Source organism: Plasmodium knowlesi (genome assembly GCF_000006355.2).
Source record: "Plasmodium knowlesi strain H genome assembly, chromosome: 13".
Classification (NCBI taxonomy): domain Eukaryota; phylum Apicomplexa; class Aconoidasida; order Haemosporida; family Plasmodiidae; genus Plasmodium; species Plasmodium knowlesi.
The window spans coordinates 2,105,525-2,129,271 of record NC_011914.2 but is presented as its reverse complement, the minus strand read 5'-3'; the positions used below and the strand labels follow the sequence as shown (position 1 = coordinate 2,129,271).

General features: G+C 36.9%; 5 protein-coding genes across 5 annotated transcripts; 3 read left to right on the top strand and 2 right to left on the bottom strand.

Moving 5' to 3' along the window:
- Positions 1-222: 222 nt before the first annotated feature.
- Positions 223-1,721, top strand: PKNH_1347500 (ankyrin-repeat protein, putative; the record flags this gene model as incomplete). Its single annotated transcript, XM_039113588.1, has 7 exons — positions 223-268; positions 393-462; positions 617-767; positions 927-1,038; positions 1,229-1,266; positions 1,444-1,473; positions 1,650-1,721. 7 exons carry the CDS (start codon positions 223-225, stop codon positions 1,719-1,721), a joined length of 519 nt encoding a protein of 172 aa, XP_038969961.1.
- A 2,083-nt stretch (positions 1,722-3,804) lies between these two features.
- On the top strand, positions 3,805-6,275 carry PKNH_1347400 (ribosome maturation protein SBDS, putative; the record flags this gene model as incomplete). Its single annotated transcript, XM_002260853.1, has 4 exons — positions 3,805-3,931; positions 4,101-4,247; positions 4,363-4,494; positions 4,690-6,275. The coding sequence occupies 4 exons, from the start codon at positions 3,805-3,807 to the stop codon at positions 6,273-6,275; spliced, it is 1,992 nt and encodes a 663-aa protein (XP_002260889.1).
- An 825-nt stretch (positions 6,276-7,100) lies between these two features.
- Positions 7,101-14,790, top strand: PKNH_1347300 (conserved Plasmodium protein, unknown function; the record flags this gene model as incomplete). The annotated part of the gene is made up of 10 exons (XM_039113587.1): positions 7,101-11,262; positions 11,394-12,037; positions 12,261-13,097; positions 13,279-13,347; positions 13,570-13,764; positions 13,936-13,986; positions 14,130-14,213; positions 14,322-14,370; positions 14,501-14,614; positions 14,723-14,790. The coding sequence occupies 10 exons, from the start codon at positions 7,101-7,103 to the stop codon at positions 14,788-14,790; spliced, it is 6,273 nt and encodes a 2,090-aa protein (XP_038969960.1).
- A 237-nt stretch (positions 14,791-15,027) lies between these two features.
- Positions 15,028-17,322, bottom strand: PKNH_1347200 (conserved Plasmodium protein, unknown function; the record flags this gene model as incomplete). Its single annotated transcript, XM_002260850.2, has 8 exons — positions 15,028-15,157; positions 15,290-15,430; positions 15,578-15,693; positions 15,858-15,973; positions 16,136-16,315; positions 16,542-16,683; positions 16,866-17,001; positions 17,162-17,322. 8 exons carry the CDS (start codon positions 17,320-17,322, stop codon positions 15,028-15,030), a joined length of 1,122 nt encoding a protein of 373 aa, XP_002260886.2.
- A 2,816-nt stretch (positions 17,323-20,138) lies between these two features.
- PKNH_1347100 (uncharacterized protein) lies at positions 20,139-22,981 on the bottom strand (the record flags this gene model as incomplete). Its single annotated transcript, XM_002260849.1, has 4 exons — positions 20,139-20,293; positions 20,420-20,665; positions 20,829-21,029; positions 21,208-22,981. The coding sequence occupies 4 exons, from the start codon at positions 22,979-22,981 to the stop codon at positions 20,139-20,141; spliced, it is 2,376 nt and encodes a 791-aa protein (XP_002260885.1).
- Positions 22,982-23,747: the final 766 nt, after the last annotated feature.

Here is a 23,747-nt window from a genome sequence, read left to right as displayed (position 1 = left end):
TTTGTCGCACTGTAAAATGATTTGTCTGCATGTTTAACCAGGAGGAATATTACGCGAATTTTTCGCTTTTCGACTATCTATTTCTTTCTGTAGCCGTACACTTTTTTTTTTTTTTTTTTTTCGCTCTTTCTCCCCTTAACAAGGTTCCCTTTCTGCTGAACAAGGAGAGATAACTTATTTTATTATTATTATTTTTTTTTTCCTATTGATTCTCCAAAAATTATGTTTAACTATGAAAGTATACTCATTAACGAAGATGCTGTATCAGGTTGAGAAGGCATAAAGAAGTGTGCTTTTCACCACACTTTTTTTTTTTTTTTTTTTTTTTTTTGTCCTATTTTAAATGTTCCCCCTTAAATTCTTTTTTTTTATTACTATTCAATTATCTGTAGAAATGACCATAGAAGATGTAAAGAAGCTGAAACCGTACTGGAATGTGCAAATAGCTAATTTTAAGGAAAGGTGGGAATTTTCCACAAGGGCAGTTATAAAAAAGGGGCTCCTCACAAAATATATTTGATCATGTGAATATACAATACCTCCTCAAAGGCCACGAACATCAATGCACATGTACCAACGCATATTTGTGTAATTTTATTTTTCTGTGCCCCCTCAGCCCGAACGAACCTGTTTTCACCTTATTGCAAATGGCAATCCTTCTGAACAAGAAAACCATCGTTGGGTACTTGCTAGCTAGGCGGGGGTTGGATATTAATGCCCTCAGTAGGAACAACCAGACCGCTCTGATGATTGCTTGCGAGAAGAAGGTAGGAAAGTACACGCGTGCATCTTTCCATATTGACACCTGTCTACATGTACAACTGCACAACTTTATATTTTGCGCTCTTGTATAGTGTGCGTTGGGTGGATAAATAGCTTGAGAAGCAATTTCCACGCATGATGTATTTTCTTTTCATTTTCTCAAGGTGCCACTGGATTGGATTGAAGCGATATTAAAAAAGGGTGGAGATCTGGGAATAAATATAAAAGACGATTTTGACGAAACTGCCCTAGACAAATGTGTCTATAACTCGAAAGGTGCCCCCAAAATTAGGGAGCCAGTTGTAACAGTTGTACATATATAACCCCACCTTTTTATTCGTCCACTTGTACATACTACACAGTTTTATTTCCCCCTCGTATATGCCAACACTATCCACTTACACTTAAACATCGCACATATTTTATCCCCACTTACGCCGACTTATTAATTTTCTCCCCCTTTTAGCCTATCAATTACTTCTGAAGTATGGAGCCATCGAAAATGTAAATCAGTTAAGAGAAAAGCGTGAAATGCGTATTCAGCAAAGGATAAAGAAAATAAACGGTGTATTGGACAGTGACTGTGTCACCAGTTTATGCCCTCCAGTATAATTTCGCCTCATCATTTTGACTTTTTTTTTTTTTTTTTTTTTTTCTCCCCATCCCCCCATAATCGTGAAGAAGAATACCATGAGAATGAAAGACGATATGGTATTATCAGATCTGTTTGAACTCGAAATGAGTTTATTCAGAGAAATACTACAAAAAATGGGAGCGAATTCACGAGTCCCATATGTGTACAAACACATACGCGCTGCACCCTTTGTACGTATGTTCATGGAACTCCCTTTCATATGCACATATTCACATGTGCCCTATTTATGCAGGCTAAGCAGTCAAAGTACGGTGAAAGCTTATGGCTCAATGTGTGTGGATGTGGAACAAGATATTACAAATAAATCTTTTCACATTTTTTGAAGCAAAACACGAGTTCCTCCTTTTGTAAGAATTAAGTTAATACACGATTGTGTTAAATGTCGAATTAAGTATGGGTACTTTTATCACTAACTTTTATGGAGCGTACATTCACCCCTTTACACGTAGGAGATGCCCATATATGTTGTTGCTGTAGACATTACTTATCATGTATTCTCGTTTTTGTTACCATATTTTATTGCCCCCCTTTTGATGATAATTTTTGCTTAGTGTGTTACCACCCGTTAGGTACTTTCGAATAAATTCGTCACTATTTTTTTTTTTTTTTTTTTTTTTTTTTTATTCTCCCTTTTTTTCCATTCCGTCTTCCTATTCGTATTCCCAGTGTTGATGTGTGTTTACACGAAGAATGGTAAGAATGGGATTGCCCATATTTGTGTTACAAGTTTTTAAGTCTACTTGGTAATTTTTTTAATTGTTATTACTCTTTGCGCGGTTGATCTGTTCGGTAGTATGTATCTACATGCGCGCATATGTGTCCGTACGTCAGTACTCATGGATATTCCCCCCCTTTGCGCACATAATTCTTATGAAAATTAATTCTTAAAGCGTTAGGTCGGATTCGTATGGAATTACTGCTGTTAACTTAATGCTGAGCATACGAGCAATGCTTTTTTTTTTTTTTTTTTTTTTTTTTTTTTGTTATTTTTCCAGTTAGGTTTTTTTCACGTTTATTTTATACAAGTTTATTAATTTTTTGCGCGCCATTTGCTATACCTACAATATGCATTCGTAACTCATGAGTCACTATGCCGTCTTTCCCCCTATTGTCCAGTGCACACAAATGGGAAAATTCATAATTTCTGTAACAATGAAAGGTGATACCTCTCTTTTCGCAACTTGAAAAAAATATGTGCACATATATATATACATACGTGATTACATGTAGTTATGTGTACACGTGATATTGATGCCCGCGGCGTGCCAAATAAATGCCGAAAAAAGATTGAATTCACTTCTATGCTGGATTTTTTTTTTTTTTTTTTTTTGGGGGGGGGTTCCAATTTTGCCGCGGAAAAGGGAGGCAAAATAACGATCAGGCACGTAGAGGAAAAGCAACAGAGTATACATGTTTGTAAAGCATGTAGGCACGGAAAAACACGCTTGATGCACGGGGGGCGAAGGCATAAGCAAGTTCATGTCATGTATGCTTAAATAATTATATCTTCGGTATATATATACATATGCGCATGCGCAACGTTCTCTTGAAACAAAGGGAAATAACGTATTCACATTTGCGCATGAGAAAAAAAAAAAAAAAAAAAAAGCAAAACGAACCACTATCCATAAAGAAACAATATATAACGGAAAAAAACAAAATGGCCAAATGCCTCAACCTTCCTAAAAAAATAAATACGGAATTATCGTGCATTTTTGTTAAACATATATATGAATGACAAATTAAGGAAGGTGTTATAATTATAAAGAAAAAAAAAAAAAAAAAAAAAAGTGGAAATGAATTAAAATTTGTCTGTAAAAGGGAAAATTGGGCTTGATATTTCCAGATATTTTTTCCCTTAAGAAAAGAACATTACAAGGGGATGAAAAGGTATGCACGTATGGACGTACATATGGATGTAGTACATATTTGTAATTACATGCGCGCGTACGGAATCATACTTACGTCCATATAATACACTTGCATATTAAACAAAGAGGAAGAAAAAAAAAAAAAAAAAAGCGGCTTTTAAAAAGTACATCGACATACCCGACCCCCAGCAGTTTCCTTATGTATTCGTAAATTACTGCGTCTTCGTCGCCTCGACACAAATTAACTTATGATTTTATGTGGAAACCTCCTCATGCGTATGAACGCATGGACAGAGGAGCACCGTAACGCGTGTACAACTGGATATATTTGCGTACGCGCAAGGTGACTTACGCTCGAAAAGGGGGGTTGTGAAAGTGGACGCGCTGATTATATACATACGTACGTGCTTACCTACACGTATAAACTCGCGGCGCCCTCTGCAATACACCAAATTACACTTACAAAATCCCCACTGAAAAACGCTTCACCTCCGTATCGCTAAACATGATGTAACAATGGGGGCACTCTTTCAGCCGATAAACCAAGTGAAGTTCACAAATGTTGCAATAGTGAAGTATAAGCACAAGGGAAAGAAGTTCGAAATTGCTTGTTACAAGAACAAGATAATCGACTGGAGGAATGGTAAGCTCTGCCTTCAAGACGAGGGGGGGAAAATGAAAATGGAATAGAGAAAAGACTTCCCTTTACTCGCACATTGTATATTCATATAGTTGAGGTACTGCACGAGCTTCACATTCCGTCTATATTTTTTTTTTTTGCACACCCTTCTTCCTTCTCCCACCCTCCGAAGGAATCGAGCTCAACATAGACGACGTGCTCCAGTCACACTTAATTTTTACCAACGTGTCGAAGGGAGAAATAGCCAAAAAGTCAGAACTGAATTCTTGCTTCCACTCGGACGACAATTATGAAATATGCAAAACGATTTTAGAGAAAGGTAAAAAAGGGGGGATTCTTCTCCATGTTCGTTTTTGCATTTTAATAAGGTGGCCTTTATATGACCTTCCAAAGGTTACACTCCCTTGTGAAACAATTTCTTCCTTCATTTATAGGCACCCTACAAATAAGCAACAAAGAGAGATCAATTATAAAGGATAAAATTTACAAAGACATGATCGAAATTCTGCACGAAATGAGTGTGAACCCCCAAACGGGTTATCCCCTCTCAACCAATATGATAGAAAGTAAGTCTCTACAGGGCAATACCTGTGCGCATAAACATATATCTATCTATATGTATATATATATATATGTATATATGTCTATATATATGTATATGTATATATATGTATGTATATATGTATATATATGTACATGAGAACATGTGGGAGGTACTGCTAACCGCGCCTTCCCCTAAATGTGCCACCCCTCCAACACAGGCATGGTCAAAAATATTGGCTACAGCATAAACATAGACGACAGCGCAAAGAAGCAGGCGCTAAAAGTCTTTGACATGTTAAGTAAGGAATATGATGATGTCATTCAAAGGGCATTCATGCGAATCCAAATAATTTGTGATGACTATATAAAAGAGGACGTAATAAAATTTCTTAATAGCAATAATGTTATTATAGAAGAAGAAAAAATAACCAACAACCTTAAAAGAGAGGATAATGTAGATGCTGAAAGTAGGCACATGCATGATGAAGTGGTCCATCTACCGAAAAATGAGGTAGGAGGAAATGGCACGTGTGGAATTATCACAGAGAGAAAGGAAAACGACACAGTCAGCGATTCCGGGAAGGAAGAATTTGAAGAAAAGGCGAAAATAATGAGCGATTCACTCGATGCGGATAGTGCGGGCAACAACGTCAGGGTGAAAGTTGTAGACGAAGAGGAGGAGAAGTATAGCCACAAAAACCTTGGCGACAATAATGCAAACAATAGAGAAGACCGTAACAACGATGCATGTAGCACCCACCAGAGTAGCGATAACAAAGATACCCCTATAGAGGACACTCCCCCCCCTAAGTCGAATAAAGGGAGAAACGAGGATGACGCGGAAGATGAGACCAGTTACGTAATTAGCCAAAATAACATAAATGCACAGGAAAAAAGTGAAAGTATTTCGAAAAAGGAAATAAAAGATTTGTTACACAGCACCACCCACGAGGATGAAAGAAAAAATAAAACAGGTGAATTTTGCCCACAGAAAGATGAAAAGGCAGAAGTAGATCCTCTTACAGATGATATTAAAGTAAAAACGAAACAAAAAAAGAATAAACACGAAAAAGAAAGGAAGGAAAAAAATACGGAAATGCATAAAATTGTATTTTTATGCTACCCATGTGTATATAGATGTGTGGATGCTTTTACCAAAAAATATAAGAAAAGCTGTTCCAGCAAAATTCTAAATAATAACGTTAAGATAGCCACCTCGAATAAGAAGAAGAACAACAATGCGGAAAATTCAGTGACTGCTACGAAGGTGGATGCGAATGACGCAATGGGGAAGACATCTAAAGACAAGGATGACCATCAAACGGGGGGTGATAACCTAAACGGTGGTACATGCAGCAAAGGCAATCGTAGAAGAGGAAAAGCAAAAGGCAACAGTCGCCGAGAGGAAGAAGTGAATCAGAAAGCTACAAATACGGAGAATGCGGGGGAAATGTGCAGTACCGAACCCAGCCAAACCAACAAGTGCACTAGCAGGAACGATAAGGACAAAGTTATCCAGGACAGAGGAAACTACAACAGCTGCAATAGCAGCAAAAACGAAGACACTCCAAATGCCATACAACAGAAAAGCAAGGAACAGCCAAGTGACAAGCCCAAAAGCGAAAGCGTAATCATGTGCACAAGTTGCTTGACGAAAATTGAAAAAAGCAACTACAAGCTACACTGCAGAAGTGATTTTCATGTCTATAATGTCAAGAGAAAGTATAAAAATCTCCCCCCCATTACTCTGGAGGAATACGTCGAAATAGACTTTGACGTGGCGCATTTTCATGTTGATATGTGAATTGTGTTACAGTCGGAGCAGAAAATTAAAAAGTAACGGCAATTTTTTTTTTTTTTTTCTTTTTTTTTTTTTTTTTTGTATCTTATTTGAAAATTGTTTGAAACTTTTCAACATTGTTTCTTTTTCCTTTTTTTTTTTTTTTACCAATTTGTGTTAACAAATATGTAGATTTATCTCTGTCCATGTGATACACGAATATGTGTACCTTTCTGGAGGCACACCTGTATGTACACACGCATGTACGTATATGTGTACGTTGGCATGCTGAGCATTCATTTGTAAACCTAATTAAATGCTTTATAGACATGTGTTTATTTTTTATGAAAAAAAGCAGAAAAAAAAAAAAAAAAAAGCAATAATGAAGTAATTAAATCATTATTCATCTTCCGAATCGCTTTCCGTTGTTATGTGAATATGACTCCTTCTCATTGCAATTCTATTGCCATTCCATTTTTATTCTTATTTGTGTAATAGAAAATTAATCCCTCTAACTTCTTTGAGAAAAATAAAAAAACATTTTTTTAAAATACCAATTAACCAATTAGTGCGCCTATAAGCAACACCATTTTAAGGAGATGTTTGCTCACGTTTTTCTCATATGGGTTAAAAAGAAAGTAACATTTATTATTTTTTTTTTTTTTCCTTTCCAATTTGATGTACCCTTCTACCCTCTTCTGGTTACCCTTTTGGCAATCAATGTGTGCACTTTCATTGTGCACAGTGAAAAAAACTCTGCAACGATAGCAGAACAAATCGGGAAAAAAGCGCGCTCTTCCACGTGCTGTATGTGCTGAACAAAGAAAAGAGAAGACTCTACCCCACATAATGGAAATAAAACTGAACATAATATTCAAGGAGGTTTTATTGATGAGAACGGACGAACATGACATAGAAAATCATGACAAAGTGTTTGTCGACAAGCAGAAAAATGTCCTATGCGTTCAATGCATGAACAAAATATTTTTCAAGAAATCACCCTTATATAAAAAATATGCTCTGTTTAAAAGTGTAAATGAAATATACTCCATAAAGAATTGCCAAGACTTTCGGTACCACTTTTCTTTTTTCCTTATAGATCACACTTTGTTTCTGTCAAATACGTTTAGCTATTTGGAGGGTACCTCGGAAAAGAGCGTGGACCACAATGGCAGCGATGGTGAAAAGGGTGACCCCTGTGGTGATTGGCAACTGAGTAGAAGCTTCTACAGGGTACGAAAAAGCAAAGGAAGTAAAAACTACAACGGAGAAAGTGGTGGAAATATAAATTGTTATGCTCATGCAGCCAACGACGAACTAATCACTTTGGCCACCAATGCATGCAAAGAATTTTTAAGCACCTGTTCTGAAGATCTCTGTAACATTTTTAAGGATGCAATTTATACCTGTGTACTTGTGAGGTTAAAAAAATTCTCTACCAATGAGAAAAAGTATTTTTATATTTTTAAATTGTTAAAAAAATTAATGGATGGTGTGGCAATTATACACACTACATTGAAGAACGAATCTGCAGTCATTGAGGAATTTATAAAGTTGTTTGTACAGAATTATTCTATCCTTGATCATTTGAAAAAGGAAAAAAAGGGCAAGGATTGCTCTCCCTTAGAGGGCTCGAGCATTTGCCCAAATGGGGGGAGCAGCTGCGATGGTAGCTCCGCGAATGGAGATGGCACACACGGGGATTCCAGCAGTGACAACCGCCGCGATGACAACCACCGTGATGGTAACGGCAACGTTAATCGCAGCCAGGACGAAGTGCTTCTGCTTACGCTACAAATCATTTATAAACTGTGGGGTGACAATTCTCTTTGGCAAATTAACAAAGAATTGCTGAAAAACTTTTTCTCGAATCTTATCCAACATTTTAAGTGCACCAATAAAAACACACACTTGTGTAACTACTACATAGAATTCATTTATATAATTACAAAAAATTATAATGACATAAGTTATTTTTTTAATACCATAATTTTTGGTACCCCAAATAAATTCGTACGGGAAAGCAAGAAAAATAGCCAACCCCCCCTTGTGCCCCATATACGCACCAACACCCCCTGTTCGAATGCCCAAGGTAGGTGCGGTAGCCGAGATCGTAACAAAAATAGCAAACAACGTAGTCGCCAATATCACAACCCACATCGCAGCATTACCGACACCCGCAGCGGAAGCAGCATCAGCTGGGCCAGCCAAAGCAATAATACTCTCCGTGACCACCTCTATTCCAACAAAGAACTATACGGGAAAAATGACGGCCATTTTGAGCCTTTCCAAACTGACACATCTGAGCAATTTTATAAGCGTAGCCAGAATCATCCGGATGAAAATGGTCTTGAACAGAGTCAAAACGAAAGTAAACAATGTGATCAGGAGGGTGGGAATATTTTCCAACGCAAAAGCAGTGAAAAAAAATATAACGAAAAATACGATAAAGAAGCCCAAGCCGAATTAGAAAATGTGAATCCAGCGCATGTGCAAGGGGGGAACCCCCGGTTGAAAACTTCTTGCGGAAGTAGAAGGAACAACACAAGTGTATATGAGTGTGGTCAGGCGGATGAGTATTTAGGACCGGGGAGTCCCTACAACAGTGAGCCCCTTTCTCATGATACATCATCCGAAGAAGAAAATTTCAATGCATTGTTTGTTCAAGAAAAGGAAGAAAACAAGTCGGGATTCAAATCATCACAGGGGATTAAGACATTAGTGGAATGGGAAGAGTATGGGCAAAAGTTCACCGACATGAATGATTATGTGGAGGGCTCCAATTACAAAAAAGGTAGTGCATATTATTGCAATTCCTTTGGAAGAGAACGCAGTGAGGATCAAGACCTAGTATCGTACGAAACAGCGGTGAGGGAAGATGGAAAACAACTCTCCAAGCTGCGTTACTACGATGGTATGAATTCCGGCACACAGAGCGGTAGCAGGGTTAGCAACGGTAGTAGCGGGCCCGCTATGAATTACTGTGACAGTGGTAGCACGGCCGGAGAGGGTTCAGCATGGATTGAAGCAGGAGAGGGGTTGAATATGTTAGAGCAGTTTGAAGAACGTGCATCTTTGGAGGATCTTCCACATTTTGAATCCGGCGAAAGGCTCCAACTAAGAAAACAGTTTGTCGGAGGGAATTATGGTTCAGAGGGAGGCACAAAAGGGTTTCTTCCGATATATCCAAGAGGAAAGGGGAAATATGAAGAAATAAAGCATTCCCGAGTGAGAAGCAGCCCGAGTATATTCTCCAAAACGTCCAACACCGGTTCGGACACAGAAAACGAAAAAGACCCCATGTGCGTAGAAGAAAGATACGAAGCAGATTCTCAAAAGTGCAGCAACAATACACCCTTGAAGATACCGAAGAGGAAGGAAAACATGCAAAATTTCATCACCCTGTGTAATAACTTACAAGAAACACTACTAAACAATTTTTGCAAAGATACTCAAATGAAGTGCTTAGAAATCTTTTACAAATTCTGCAGTATCGACAAAGAGATTGTGAATATCATTTTGTCCAACACATCCCTCATAGAATGGGTCTTTGATTTTCTTTCAAACACAAAATATGAATGCTTAAGAGAAAAGGCGTTGAAATTTATCGTTACCTTTTTTATTCACAATTCTCTTTTTGCTCATACCCATGCCCATTATATGATTGATGTCCTAATAGATATTATTTTGAAATACGTGAATAAAAGGTACAGTGCGTACAACCAGATTAGTGATGATTATTCCAACTTCTTTCACTTCTTAAAGGCTCTTAATATGCTCATCGATGTATCCCACTCTTCCTTGAATATTTTTCACGTCTTTAAAATTGTAAATATAGTTCCCTTCCTAGTGGTAGCATCATCCCCTGATACTGTTCCTACCAGTATCAAAGAAATCGTAGCCTTTTTTGAAGATTTTTTATTCGAAAAAGAAGAGGGAATTGAGAAAGAGAGCTTAAATGTGAAACAGTGCCAGGTCGATAAAAAGGGTAACAATCATATCGTTTCTTTGACAACCAAGGAAGTGTTGTCTTCATTTCATATGAAAGAACAACCTCATGTGCTGGATAGATTGACTAAACAGAAACGCACCACTCGGGATGGTATTGTAGATGAAGTGGAAACCCGACACTCCCTCGTTGCCTATACCCACATTAAAAACATAAATAAGGAACCCCCCATTTTGGGAAATAACCTAAAGGGAGAAAAGCCAAATGATACTGATCCACCTGAGGAAGAAAGGATCCAAAAGGAAGAATCAAAAAATGAAATGAACAAAGTTTACATAACCAACATTTCAGCCCTATTTAGGGTCCTCAAAACAGCTTTAAAAATAATGAAGATGGTAAACACCAAGAAGATAGATATTTACGTAGAACTTATTTTTAACGAGCAAAATGATTACCTATACAATGTTTCTGTAGCTGTCATGAAATTGCTCTTCTCGTTAATATATATGCTAAAAAAAAATGAAAAATTTATAAGCAACCTAAAAATAATTGATGAGCAAGGGGACACAGACAATGGAAGTGATTTACAAGTATTAACTTTCGTAAAATTAATACTCTACTTATTTATCGATTTGCACACTTTTTTTAAAAAGACTCTCAAGGAATGTAATCACCCTTTCGATAAGGACATGATTTATTTTATTAAATTTTTATACCTTTCCTGCATTTTTATCTTTGAAAATATATGTATAAGAAAAAAGCTTTTTCGGAATGTAAGCACCAGTTTGTTTTTCTCTTCTTTCTTCACCCCCTTCTTTCACTTATTATCTGGTGTTTTAAACCACGTGGATGAAATTTCGTCCTCCCATATAAGAGAATCACACAGTGTAACTAATTGTGAAGAAGTCGGACTGTCTCGACGCAACGATAAATGTGTAACGAATGACACAGAGGATTCAGGCGCACTAATCTTTGAAATGTACAAAAGGAAAATAAGGAAAGTGTTGATGAGGAACAAGCCATTCACCCTATTTTTTCAGTACATCTCCGGCAAGAATTATGGTAGGGGGGAGTTCCCGGCAATTGAGTTCTATTTGCTAATCGGTTTTTTAATCGTTTATCGAATTGCTTGCGGAACGGCATCACCGTTCCAGGGGTCTTCACGCCTCACTACCTTCTCCCCCTTGGCGCAGACCCCGAGTGTCACAGAATCCTGGAGATGCTTCTGCATGAAGAGGACGGAATGCCCAAAGAACGGGAAAACCTTAAGGATATTTTGATCGAAATAATCAGCAAGCATAACTTTTATTTAAGCAAAGTTCTACACTTCAATTTTAACGACAATGGAAGAATCATCGAAACGGTCATCTACATATTGTATCTCTGTGTAACGTATGATAGGAAATTTATTGAGAAAAAGTTAGCCGTCACCAGGGAGGACAATTATGTGGAACAAATTTTTTCATTTAACAATTACGAGGTAAATATTAACCCGCTATTCCTATTCATGTCTCTGTCCTATTCCTACTATTTTATAACCAAGGAAAAAATAGCATTCGTTTTCAAGTGTATCCGAAAGGAGATGCATAAAATTAACTTGTCCGCATGGCTGGATATCAAAAAGATTAAAAATATTTACTTGGTCTTTGACTGCATTTTCTCCTTAAAAATTAGCAACGCCACTTATAGCAACTACTTCTCATTCATCATTCACGTAATAAAATTGGAACTCTCCCTGTACACGTCCAACCAGTCGGGGCAAGTGCACCTTAGAGACCAACGTGATGAACAGGATCGGCAGGATCAGAGATTTTATTTGTCCATTTCGAAAAATGGGGTAAGTTACACACTTCGGAGGGGGGAGGGAAGCGAAAAAAAAAAAGAACCCCAGCGACGTGATTCAAAATATACCCATGTGCTGACATGTGCATGCATATTGCAGGGGGTTCTACCTTGAGTAGTAGATCCACCATGCCTTCTTTCACCAAGGATTGTCTTACAATGTGTTGCCCCCTCCACATGGTCGCTACATTATGTTCGCCCCCTGCGCATCCCCTCAGGATTTGGTAAAAAAAATTTTCGAAAATGTAGAAATGAATACCATCGAAAATAATCTAGCCATATACGTATACTATTTGATAATTAAGTTAAGGAAATATTCCGCAGATCACCACAAAACTATGAGCCTATACAAAATAATGAATGCAGTCATCAGGCACATGCACACAGTTGTAAATACGGAGGACGAAATTGAAGATATATTCTGTTTTTTTTTTATATTTTTCGAAAACCTTGAAGCATATGCACAGATGGACATTTTTAATATAATCACTTTGTTGCAGAAATTGACCTGTTATGTTAAGGCTTCCCTAGCCAGTTATTTTGAAAAGCTGAAGGAAGAAAGGAACACTGCAAAGAAAGCCGCAAGTACAAAGGAAGGAGATGATGAGGCACTCCATGCAGATCTCAAATTTGAAAAATTCTTCTTCTATTTTATTATAAATTTAATTTTATTCTGTAGGAAATATAAACAAATTCAAAATATCAATGTGTTGTCTTCCTCCATAGCTCTGATAGAGCTCCTCCTCTATTGCATTCAGTTTAGCAATAACTATTTTGTGAGTTTATCTTTCTTCATATTATCTCTGCTCATTTTGCCTTTGCCCGAAACGCCACAAAAAAGTTCCTTCTTACTGATGACTGTCTCAACATCATTTGACAAATGTGCCGACGAAATAATCCCCCCTGATGACAAATTAGCTGCACACACAGATTGCAGTGCTGGACGAGAAAAATATGTCATTAGACGGAGTTTATTTTTTCCCCTAATCAACAGTGCAGATGCGATGATCAGAGTCTCTTCCCTCTCTCTCTTGCTATGCTTGCTTTTAACCAACGTAATTTTTGAATCGTCTACTTTTCTGAACTGCACTTGACCCTTTCTGTTTTTACTTACATCGCTTCAGAGTACGCAGTTAAGGCGCCTGTCCATGTGACCAGCTGATTGGCTGATCGGCTTCACCTCCAACATGTCTACTTCTGGTACACTGCTTGACATGCTATTCCCCCCTTTGGCAGGACGTTCTACTGGTGGAAGATGAAGCCCTAGGATTCTTCATCACCCTTATTAATAGCTCCTATTTAAGCGTTAGATAAATTTTACACTTCTATCGGTTATTAATGCCTTGAGAGGGGCAAACCGAGCGGGCGCCTCAACATTTACACATGCTCCTCTAACAATTATTGGGCTCCTGGGAATGCCCACAAGTGTTACGACTTTATTTTTTTTTTCCTCAAAAAAAATTTCCACGTTATATTACCTCCCTACTGACGCATCCTTTCCCCTTCTTTTTCTCACCCCCTTATCAGGAGTGGAATGAAACCATAAACGATTTGCTCTTCGCCATATTCAACGTCCTGCTACTTTCCTCCACTTTGAATTTACAAACCAAATCATTTTGCTTTAACTTCATTTATTCATTCCGGCCCTTCTTCTTAAGATTTATATTGCGCTTAAATAGGGATCAGAAAATTATTATCCACAAGTTGTTTTTTCTCCTTATAGTGAGTACCCTCCTCAGCTTGCACAACAATTTTTTTTTTATTTTTTTTCAACAGCTTAGACTAATCGGATATGTTGATACCTGAATACACCGCAGAAATGTGTCCCCATTAATTGGGAAAACGCTTCTGATTGTGTTCATCGATTGATTTTTTTGTGTCTCCTCTCGGCAGACAGTTAAAATAAAGCCCCTGTGGTTTGACTTGAAGGTCTACGGCGAAAGGGTACTTAAACGCAGGGTGTGCTTCGACAAATCCTCAGCAATATATATGTGTATTAATGTATGTGTTGTATGTACATATATATATATATATATATATATATATATATTTGTATATAATTACGCACTCCTTTTTTTTTCTTTCAGATTTTGAAGATCATTCTGAATGTTGTAACCAAGAAGGACCTCGACCTCGGCACGTTTCACTGCATATCCTCCCTTGCATACGAGGTGATTAGTCGTACGCAGGAATTCTGCTAGGCAACCCCATTTTGCACTTTTGCACTTTTGCACTTTTGCACTTTTGCACCTGGACACTACTCCTTTTCCGTTCGATAGGCCTTCCTCTCAGAGGGGTATAAAACCAGGGGTCCCTACCAAAGCGGTGGTAATACTCACAAGCCATAACATACTTTCAGTGTGAGCGGCAAAATGGAAAGAGCATTGCCGTGACCGCTACGCTCATCACTACGTAAACTTCAACGTAGCCTATTCTACACACACCCTTCCCACTGTAGCAAATAAAAACGTCATAGAGAATTTGGAAGAATATCTAGAAACGTATAAAAAGAATGTTAAGGACAACGATAGGGATGATATTTTCCACACCTCATCTTTTAGCAAATTCAAATGTAATTTTAAAAAATGGAGTGCGAAAAAGGAACAGAAGAGGGGAAACTAAAAAGTGTTAGTTCATTTGCACTTTTTTCCTTTGACATTTTTTCTCCCCTCCTTTACAGGTAAAAACATTGACGATGACGTCGTTTTGGCTATTTTAAATGCGACAAAGTTGTTGTTATATCGATAAAAAAAATTAGGGACAAAAAAAAAAAAAAAAAAAAAAGAGCAACAACTAAATGTATACACAATATTGTTTAAAAAATAATGTCATTAATTACATGATATGTTTTAAAAAAAAAAAAATGCCTATAAGAGCTCACCGCTGGCGGTTTGATGTATTCAAAAATGTTACTTAAAACAAAAGACAGGTACACGACTTAGCATAAACAGATAAATATATTTATGCGCATACCGATGGACTAATCTAGTTGTCATTTATATTGTTGTATAAATCTACATTGAGTTCGTCCACGTTTTCGTCAAACTTCCTCTTGTAAGATAGCACTTTTTTATATATTATTAAGAGAAAGAATAGCAATATGAGGTTAATCAGCCTGTAACGGAGGGGAGGGGGCGAAAATAAGAATCCGCGCAAGGTAAGACAAAGCGGACAAAAAAAAACAATGTAAAGTTCTGCGTTGCAGCGCAGTGCAACCTTTACAGTCACCTCGTTGGTGCCGACTTACTGTATATATAGTATAAAGGTGTTTCCTATCTCCTCATCGTCATAATATAATGACCCATAAAAAAGTATTAAAAAAAACTCGAAAAATCGAAAATTGATTAGTAACTTGCTGAGTCGCACCACCCTCTCGTTACTGTAATTTCTGTATTAAAGAAAAAATAAAATAAATATATATATATATATATATATATATATATATATATATATATATATATATATATATATATATATATATATAAAGTCAGGAAAATGCCACATTTGTTCGCTTTGCATCGCGTCCTCTTCTAACCTGTTCGTCGAGTGCAATATAATAGACAGGGGAGACACCAAAATTGAGGAGATGCCAATAATTATGTTTTTAAAAATGTGTGTATCGAAGGCAATGCACACGCATATGGTCATAATCTGCAGGGGAGCAAAAAAAAAAAAAAAAAAAAAAAAAAAAAAAAAAAAAATACATTTACCTATATATATTACTAAAATCATGCACTACTGCTGAATTGGTGAATTGCTCAGACAAGCATTGCGCCCCCCTGCGCTGAAGAACCTTTCGTAAAAGTGTTGCTAACCTGGGAGAATATAAAAACGAATATTTTGAACGGGTTAACTTCATACGTCTCGATGATGAAGAGAAATGTGACTATCCTTATTTGTGAGTCGATCAGGTAAAATAGGAACACGGATACTGCGATGTGAGTGTGTGTGGTGATGAGGGGAAGTGCGTACAGGAAGGGTGTGCAAAAGAAAGGCAAATAAACGCATAGAAAACATTGACACGATGCGAACGCACATATATAAGCAAGATCACGCTTATTTACACCCGCGTGTGGAAGTGGAGAAGCCTTACGCAGATACTTCTTAGTTTTGTTGTTCGATAGCTTAAGCAGGGGGTAAGTTCTGAAGGTGTTCTGTATGTTCAAAATCATGGAGATTATAAAAATTATTGCTATCGACAAGGAGCAAAATATTCCCCTAAAAAAATTCAGGACTATTAAGGAACTGTCATTATAGGTGTAGTCTAGCGTGCCTACAGGGGAGTGGGAAAAAATAAGAGGTGCTTTATGGTAGTTACGGCGATGCTAGAATGGGCGAGTAGGTGTCTCCTTGTCCCCTCATAGTGGGCGAAAGGGTGCAAATACAATTATCTGGATGTCTACACATCTATCCGTTTTGTCATTTGTCTGCGAGTTCAAATCGGCGCAGGGTGTTTTCGCTTTGCATGAGGCACGTGACACTCCACTCCTCGGCATTACTTTTTATAAAGACACTGTCATACTGAAATATGACAATGTTATAGCAAATGTAAAGAAAAGGAAGGTGCGAAAGGGCAACCGACATGAAGTGGTATTCTTGGATTTCGTCCGACAGGAATAATTTGTCATAGTTTTGGTAGCACTGCAGAGGGGTATATACGCGGGGGAGAAAAACAAAACATACAACACAAACATATATACATCATATATATATATATATATATATTTGTGGAAGCTGACAGGTGATGACACACCATGGTGTAGGCCCACATTCTTGCGACCCACTTGTTCACACCTTGGCTAAAGACACTTCTTCCTACTTACTTGTGTGTATAAATGAAATCCCAAAAATGAAGACAAAGAAAAAATAAACTTTTGATCGTAAACGTTCAGGATGGCCAAGTAGGTCCACAGGCAAGTTTGTGTTAGCAGCAGCAGGAACGCCGTTACATTATAGGAACTGTAAAGGGGAAGAAGAAAGGCAGTGCTGATATGTGAAAGCTTTACTTCTGGTGCTATATGAATATCTGTGGATAACCACCTTTGCGCAAGATTATATCAGCGCGTATACATGCACCGGAAGGCCTCCTCTTTACGCAGTCAGCTCCATTGTTCATTACCAGAGGTAAAATTTAACAGCTAGGATCAGCGTAAAGATAAGGCTTAACACATTGAGTATGACAATCAATATAATTAAAAATTTGTTTATTTTGGTGTGCTCTTTTTTTGCGTTCGCATCCAACGTGTTATCACTAATTATATTACTTTTTATAATAAACATTTTATTTACTAAATATTATGTGCAAAATTGGTTCATGGGTGGTTGTTACTTTGTTTCTGTGCTTACATATGTCAGTCTGCACGTGCCGCAGGGGGAGTGGGGGATGATACGTAGATAATTTGTCTGCGGCTCTGATAACTGTCTTCGTGTGCGTCCACCCCACCTTGAAGCACTCGATAGATATATAACTGTCCCTACGCCCTGTTCATGTATCACCTGTTGTTACTTCGTACAGTCAAGTATCGATCCCTTGGCACGTATGTATGTGCGTAAATGTACGTGTGTATACATTTATAAACCCCCCCGTTTGCTTAGTTTAGGACGCTTGCGCGGCTAGCTTCCTTACTAGCATCGAACGAAAAAAAAAAGTAAATTCCACAAAATTTTATATCGTACGAAAATATTGTCTTTCAAAAGTGAACTTTTGCATATTACATTTCCATGTTAGAACAAAACTCATAATTGCACAGGTGCTTCTGTGGAATGCGGGAAGCTCCAAATCAAATGTCAACTGCGAAATGCATGCATATATATACTGTTAAGGGGGGGGGGGAGATCCAATTTTCTAAGGTAACCGAAAAATACGCATAGTCATGAGGGTAACTTTTTTCACATTATATAAAAAGGTTGTAATGAAGGCCTTGCCTCTTCAGAGGAAAACAAAAAAAGAAGATAAAAGAAGATAAAATAAAATAAAATAAAAATAAAGCAGCGCCATATATAGTGACATTCGGTACCGTATCTCATCACAGCAGAGCATGTTATGCCAAACAATGCCATGTCACACAGGAACTTAAAAATAGCTAAGGAAAACGTTTAAGCAGGTACCAAAAAATAATAAACGAAGCGACTATATCTTAGCAAAAACAGTGAATAAGCGTTACGCCAAAATGGGAAGAAAAAAAAAAAAAAAAAAAAAAAAAAAATTAGCATAAAATTGGCCCAAAGCTGCTCACGAGCTAGCGAAAATACATTCTGCAATCAAAGATGAAAAAAAAAAAAAAAAACAATAACCTACCGCCAAGTTGCAAAAAATATCCATTCAGAAGTATGCATGTTAAGAAAACAATTCTGCAGGAGGGAGTCTTTCCCATGATAAAAAAAAAAAAAAATCAAAACACATACGATTAACAGTACCCATGTATGTGGAATGTAAATGCCATTTACTTAATGGATCTCCCTGGGTGTGTATACACAAATGTATATACTATATATTCATATATTAACCGAACGATAGTTGTGTTAGTTCATTTTTTTTACCATTCACCTCATGTCGCTCATCCACAAACGGGTTAGAAATATGCATATATTTATTATCAATATGTGCATCCATTAGGCGCACGAATTGACGAAAGGTGGGCAATAAAATTTGTTGCCAACGCTGCATTCGCCTCACAGAGGAAAATCAGCCGCGTGGGCATGTTGTCCTTTGTGCCTCTTACTTACTCGTGTAAAATATATTTACGTGTACCTTGTTAGACAAATTAAAATGTCCCACTTTGCCACAGTAGTGTAAGAAGGGGGCAGTCCCTCATACCTCCACTCGTATCTGAGCATCCCGCAAAAAGATCCAAACCCTCCATTTAAAAGGGAAAAAAATAAAGATAAAGAAATGTGTACAAAAATGCTACAGAATACAGTTACTACACCCACATTATGCATCACTCCTTTTAATTAATGTTTCGCACATTTCATTTATTTGTTAAACGCATTTGGCAAGACAGTTGTCTGTAGTCAGGTTGGCTTACTTATAGATGTGTTGCATTATTTATCAGTCATGTTGTGTGTGGGCTCCAAGAATGCTTCACGTAATTCGTTCCAACTTGCGGAAAAACAAACAAGCTTTTTCATTCGATAAAGGGCATATAAGGGGAAAAAAAAAAAAAAAAAAAAAAAAAACGGTACAACTTCATCGTAAGGGTATCCATTTAAAAAAAAATTATGTTACATCACATTTTGTTAACAATGGAAACTGATTCATTCTGTTGACACAAAGGGAAGAAGTTAGATTGATTCTGTGAATGCGTAATTCTTTACAACGCCATTACGTCCAGTTAACAGTGTAGTAAAAGACGGAAGTATTGAATAAGCAAACAAAAAGGGGGCATATGAATTATGTGGTCCCCATTGCACCTCTGTCACGGTTAGGTATTTCCTTGCCAACGATGGCAATGTTAAAAAAAAAAAATGTTGATAAATAATCATTATTTTAAATACCAAAGATACAAATAAGGAGTTTACATTAAAGCATATTTTATTCACAAAGGCATGAAAAAGGAACATTGTTAATTTTTTAATCTAATGGTGAGAGAGAAAAAAAAAAAAATAATAACAAAGACAAAAATATCTTTTCCTTTCAGCAACAACAAAAAAAAAAAAAAAAAAAAAAAGGGAGAACAAAAAAATATTTACCTCAACATGTGCAAATATATATATGTATACACATATACATATAAATGTACACACTGAGGGCAAAAAAAAGAAAAATTAAATCGAAAGGGTCAATTAAAAAATAATATGGCATTTAAAAAAATTGGCCCACTTATGATAAAAAGAAAAACAAGAAGGAAGGGGGATAAGGGGTCTCCATAAAAAAGGATTTACAGAAAAATTGCTCACACATAAAAGCTGTCGCTTACTATCCATGTCTTATATCCTCCTTCTTGACACGTTTTCTTAAAATTCATTTTTGCAGCCATTTTGCTCCATTTTGTTGCTCCATTATTTTATTTTATTATTATTTTTTTTTTTTTTCACTTTTGGAGTTTTACATTCTTGTTAATTATGATGATCGAAAATTAATTTGTTCGAAAAAATTATTTTGGACAATTCTGCACGACATATGTTGATATAAAAATAGCAGCCGCTAAACTTACTATCAGGAAGACCAGGGACAATATTTGAATTAGCAAATTATTTTTCAGAAAGTACTTGAGTTGGTTACGTTTTAAAATTATGCCGATTAGAAAGCCTGCACGAGGGGGGAAGTACGTCAGGGGAAATGTTAAACGTTGTGCATCTGCTGGCGTGGTGTACTGCCAACGTGGGAGCTAAACATACACAGCTCAACGTGGTAGACGGCCCAGAAAATGCTTACCTCCAAGGAAACCAAAAAAGTGGCTGTATATATTAATACTGACGGTGTTTAAAGAAAATTTAAGAAATAAGAGGAGGAGAAAAAAACAAAATAAATGCACACTAATGCTAATTTTATCCACATTAAAATTTGTCATCATTAAAATTTCTGAAAAAAAAATTCCAATAATTCCTGAGGAGCTGCTACTGCTTTCGGTGGTCGAGTAGCAGTACGTTAATGGGGAGGATAAAATTATTCCATAAATGCCTGCAAAGAAGGGAAGGAACAAAAGGTAAATTGCACAAAATGTGGTTCACTAAGCATATGAACATATAATCATATAAATATACGCTCGTCCACACTCAACGAGTGTGAGGGAACTCCCCATTTCCAGCACCAAAGTTTGCTACAATTCGTCACACGCACTTACCCGTAAACACGTATACTAAAAAAACAACATATGTACCATACAGATATTCTAACAAGAATCCGACGGTTAACTGAACATATGTATTTGCACAAATGTGGTTAAAATTGGAATGTAAAAATAACGATGTGAAAAGGCGATAAAATTCGGCCTTCTTGAAAATATTGTGTGGGAAATTGCTTCCAAAATTTTTTAACGAATCATCTGCAAGAGGGGGGGGGGGGAGGGGAAAGAACGAAAAAAAAAAATTATTATAAATTCTGGGTGATGTAAACATAGACACATTTGCGCATACTGATTGGAAGAACGCACTCCGCAGAAAATAGGAGAAGTATGGAAAAAGGGGGGGGATCGCATTTTCCCTTTGGAAGAATGCCCTTACTTGATGGGGTTAAGGTAAAATCAGATTTGATGGATATAAGCAGAATAAATATTACCCATTGAATAAAAGTAACGTAGAGGATTAAGCTGAAAATAGAAAACTGTGGAAATATTCTATAAATAATTTTCTTGATTGTATTTTCCTTATTATTGTCAATGTAAATTCGTTCTTCTTCTAAATTTTCCAAATCATTTTTATGAATGGTTTTGTAAAAATGGTCATTAAATTGTCCATTCTCACATGCAGAATAATTATGATTTAAAAAAATTATAATTTTTTCCTTTCTTTTTCTTAACGTTTTTTTTTGGAATATAAAAAATCTTCGATTACAACATATGGAACATTTAATTTTTCTTTTTTCTTTTATAATTTTTTTTTCCTCTTCAACGGTACTTGCGTAATTCTTTTGGCGTTCTTGGTCTTTCATTTGTCCCTTCTGTTCAGTATCTTGTAATTCGCTTAAGTACGCTTCATCGGTTTTTAGGCCAGAAGGATAATGCTCCAGCGGCACTTTGACTTTATCTACATTTTCGCTGGACATCATTTCATGATATCTATTTTTCTCCTTCACATTTATTATATAATTGTCTAACGTTTCTTTCGGTTGATTTTTTTCTTTTATTTTTATATTGGTTTTTTTTTGCTTTCTTCGTCTACTCTCGTATCGTTTTCGATTCTTATAATAATAAGCATTTTTTTCATTATCATTTAGGAAATTTAAAAACTTCGCATTATCTGTACAGATACTACTCTTATTTAAAGTACGTTCTTTATTTTCACTTATAAATATGGGAAGGTGTGGTCTTTTTTTCGTTTTATCGTAATGACTTTTTTTGGTAATTTTATAATTTACTTTTAAAGAAGTATAATCATGATGATCCCATAGGAATTCTTCATATGTATGACTCATTTTTAACTTTTTTTCTTTCTTCAAATTGCTACTTCGATATCTTTCCTTCCTTGAACTGCTACTGTTATAATCTTTTTCTTTATTTTTACCATTTAGTAAATTGTAAAATTGGATTGTGTTGCTTCTGTCTAGATTGAGTAGTTCACATGTTGGATGCTTTTCAATTTTTTTATATTGGGCCTTACTGGGGTCATTATTTTTTCTTTTTTCTTCGTCATCATCACTATCGCTTTCTTCTTCGGTCAGCGAGTCGTCCGCTGATTCCTCGTCCTCGTCCGTCTCGCCATCCGTTTTATCATCTTCTACTTCATCCCCCCCCTGTTCGTGCTTCGCATTTTCGGCGTCCTTCACATATTTTACACTTTTTGCATCTCTTCTTCTCCTCTCCGCACTTTCCGCATTTCCATGTTTATGTTTGTGTTTTTGCTGTGTCCTGTCTCCCTTGTCTTTCGAGCGCCTTGCGCTGGTATCACTCAGCGACATGCTATTACTTTTTCGTTCTATCTTATTCGTAACGTTGGGATTTTTCGGGAGGTTCGAATCTATCGGAGGGGCAGAATCATTATTCACCTTGGAATCTTCCGCACCGCCACCCCCTTTAGTGACGCCGTTTTTATCACTATGTTTGCCTCTGCTATTCGTCTGAACCCTATCGTTGTCGTTACCGCTACGTTTTGTATTATTGTCTTTGCCATCTTTCTTCCTGTGGGTAGTTCCACCTTTACTTTTATGATGGACGTTCTGCTTGTCCTTATCGTCTTTCCCCTTTTTATCATCGTCGTCATTATCATCGCTATCCTTTTTACCCTTGTCCTTTGACTCCATAAAGGCTTTTGCATTTTCTCCAGATTTGTTGTTTTCCATTTTGTCCTTACGTCAACGATCGGTATGTGTATATAAGAATGTTGCTTGACACCTCTGCGCTTCCTAATTATATACTTGCCCTTTTTGCGCTTGTTAAAAGTCACAAAAAAAAAAAAAAAGTTCACGTAACGAGGGTATATACACCGTGTAGTCTTGTTACGCAAAAAATTAAAAAAAATTAAAATACCAAAAAAGGGGAGAAAAAGGTGTAAAGGAAGGGTAAGGTGGCGAAGAGGCAAAGTAACAAAGCGGCAGTGTAACAAAGTGGAAAAATAACAAATGACAAATAAGGGGAAAAAAAAACACTTCCCAATACAACAACTACGCCTTGGAATTTACACAAAGCCGTCATGTGTTGCCTCTCCTTGTTTGTTCTACCCTCGGACACCTTTCTCCCAAACATTGAGTACGCATATACACATACATTCCTACATACGGCACATTGCAGCACACATATTAGACTGTCCTGGTTGTGTATACATATACTACACTGTACGCATGAAAATGGACACAAGCGTAGTACACAGAACACATACAATAGTGCAACACGTATATAAGCGTGTTAAAACTGCATACATGAAGCGCACAGGTGTGGCGCACGGGATATATGGCTCTAGGTGAAATTGTGCTCCCCTATTTGGATCATTTAATTTTCTTACTCATGACGCGTATGACACATGAAATTGCGCGCAAAGATATACACGCAGCATGTGTACAGATCGCGCGCACAGGTTGTTATTATACATGGCGTACATACAAATCGCAC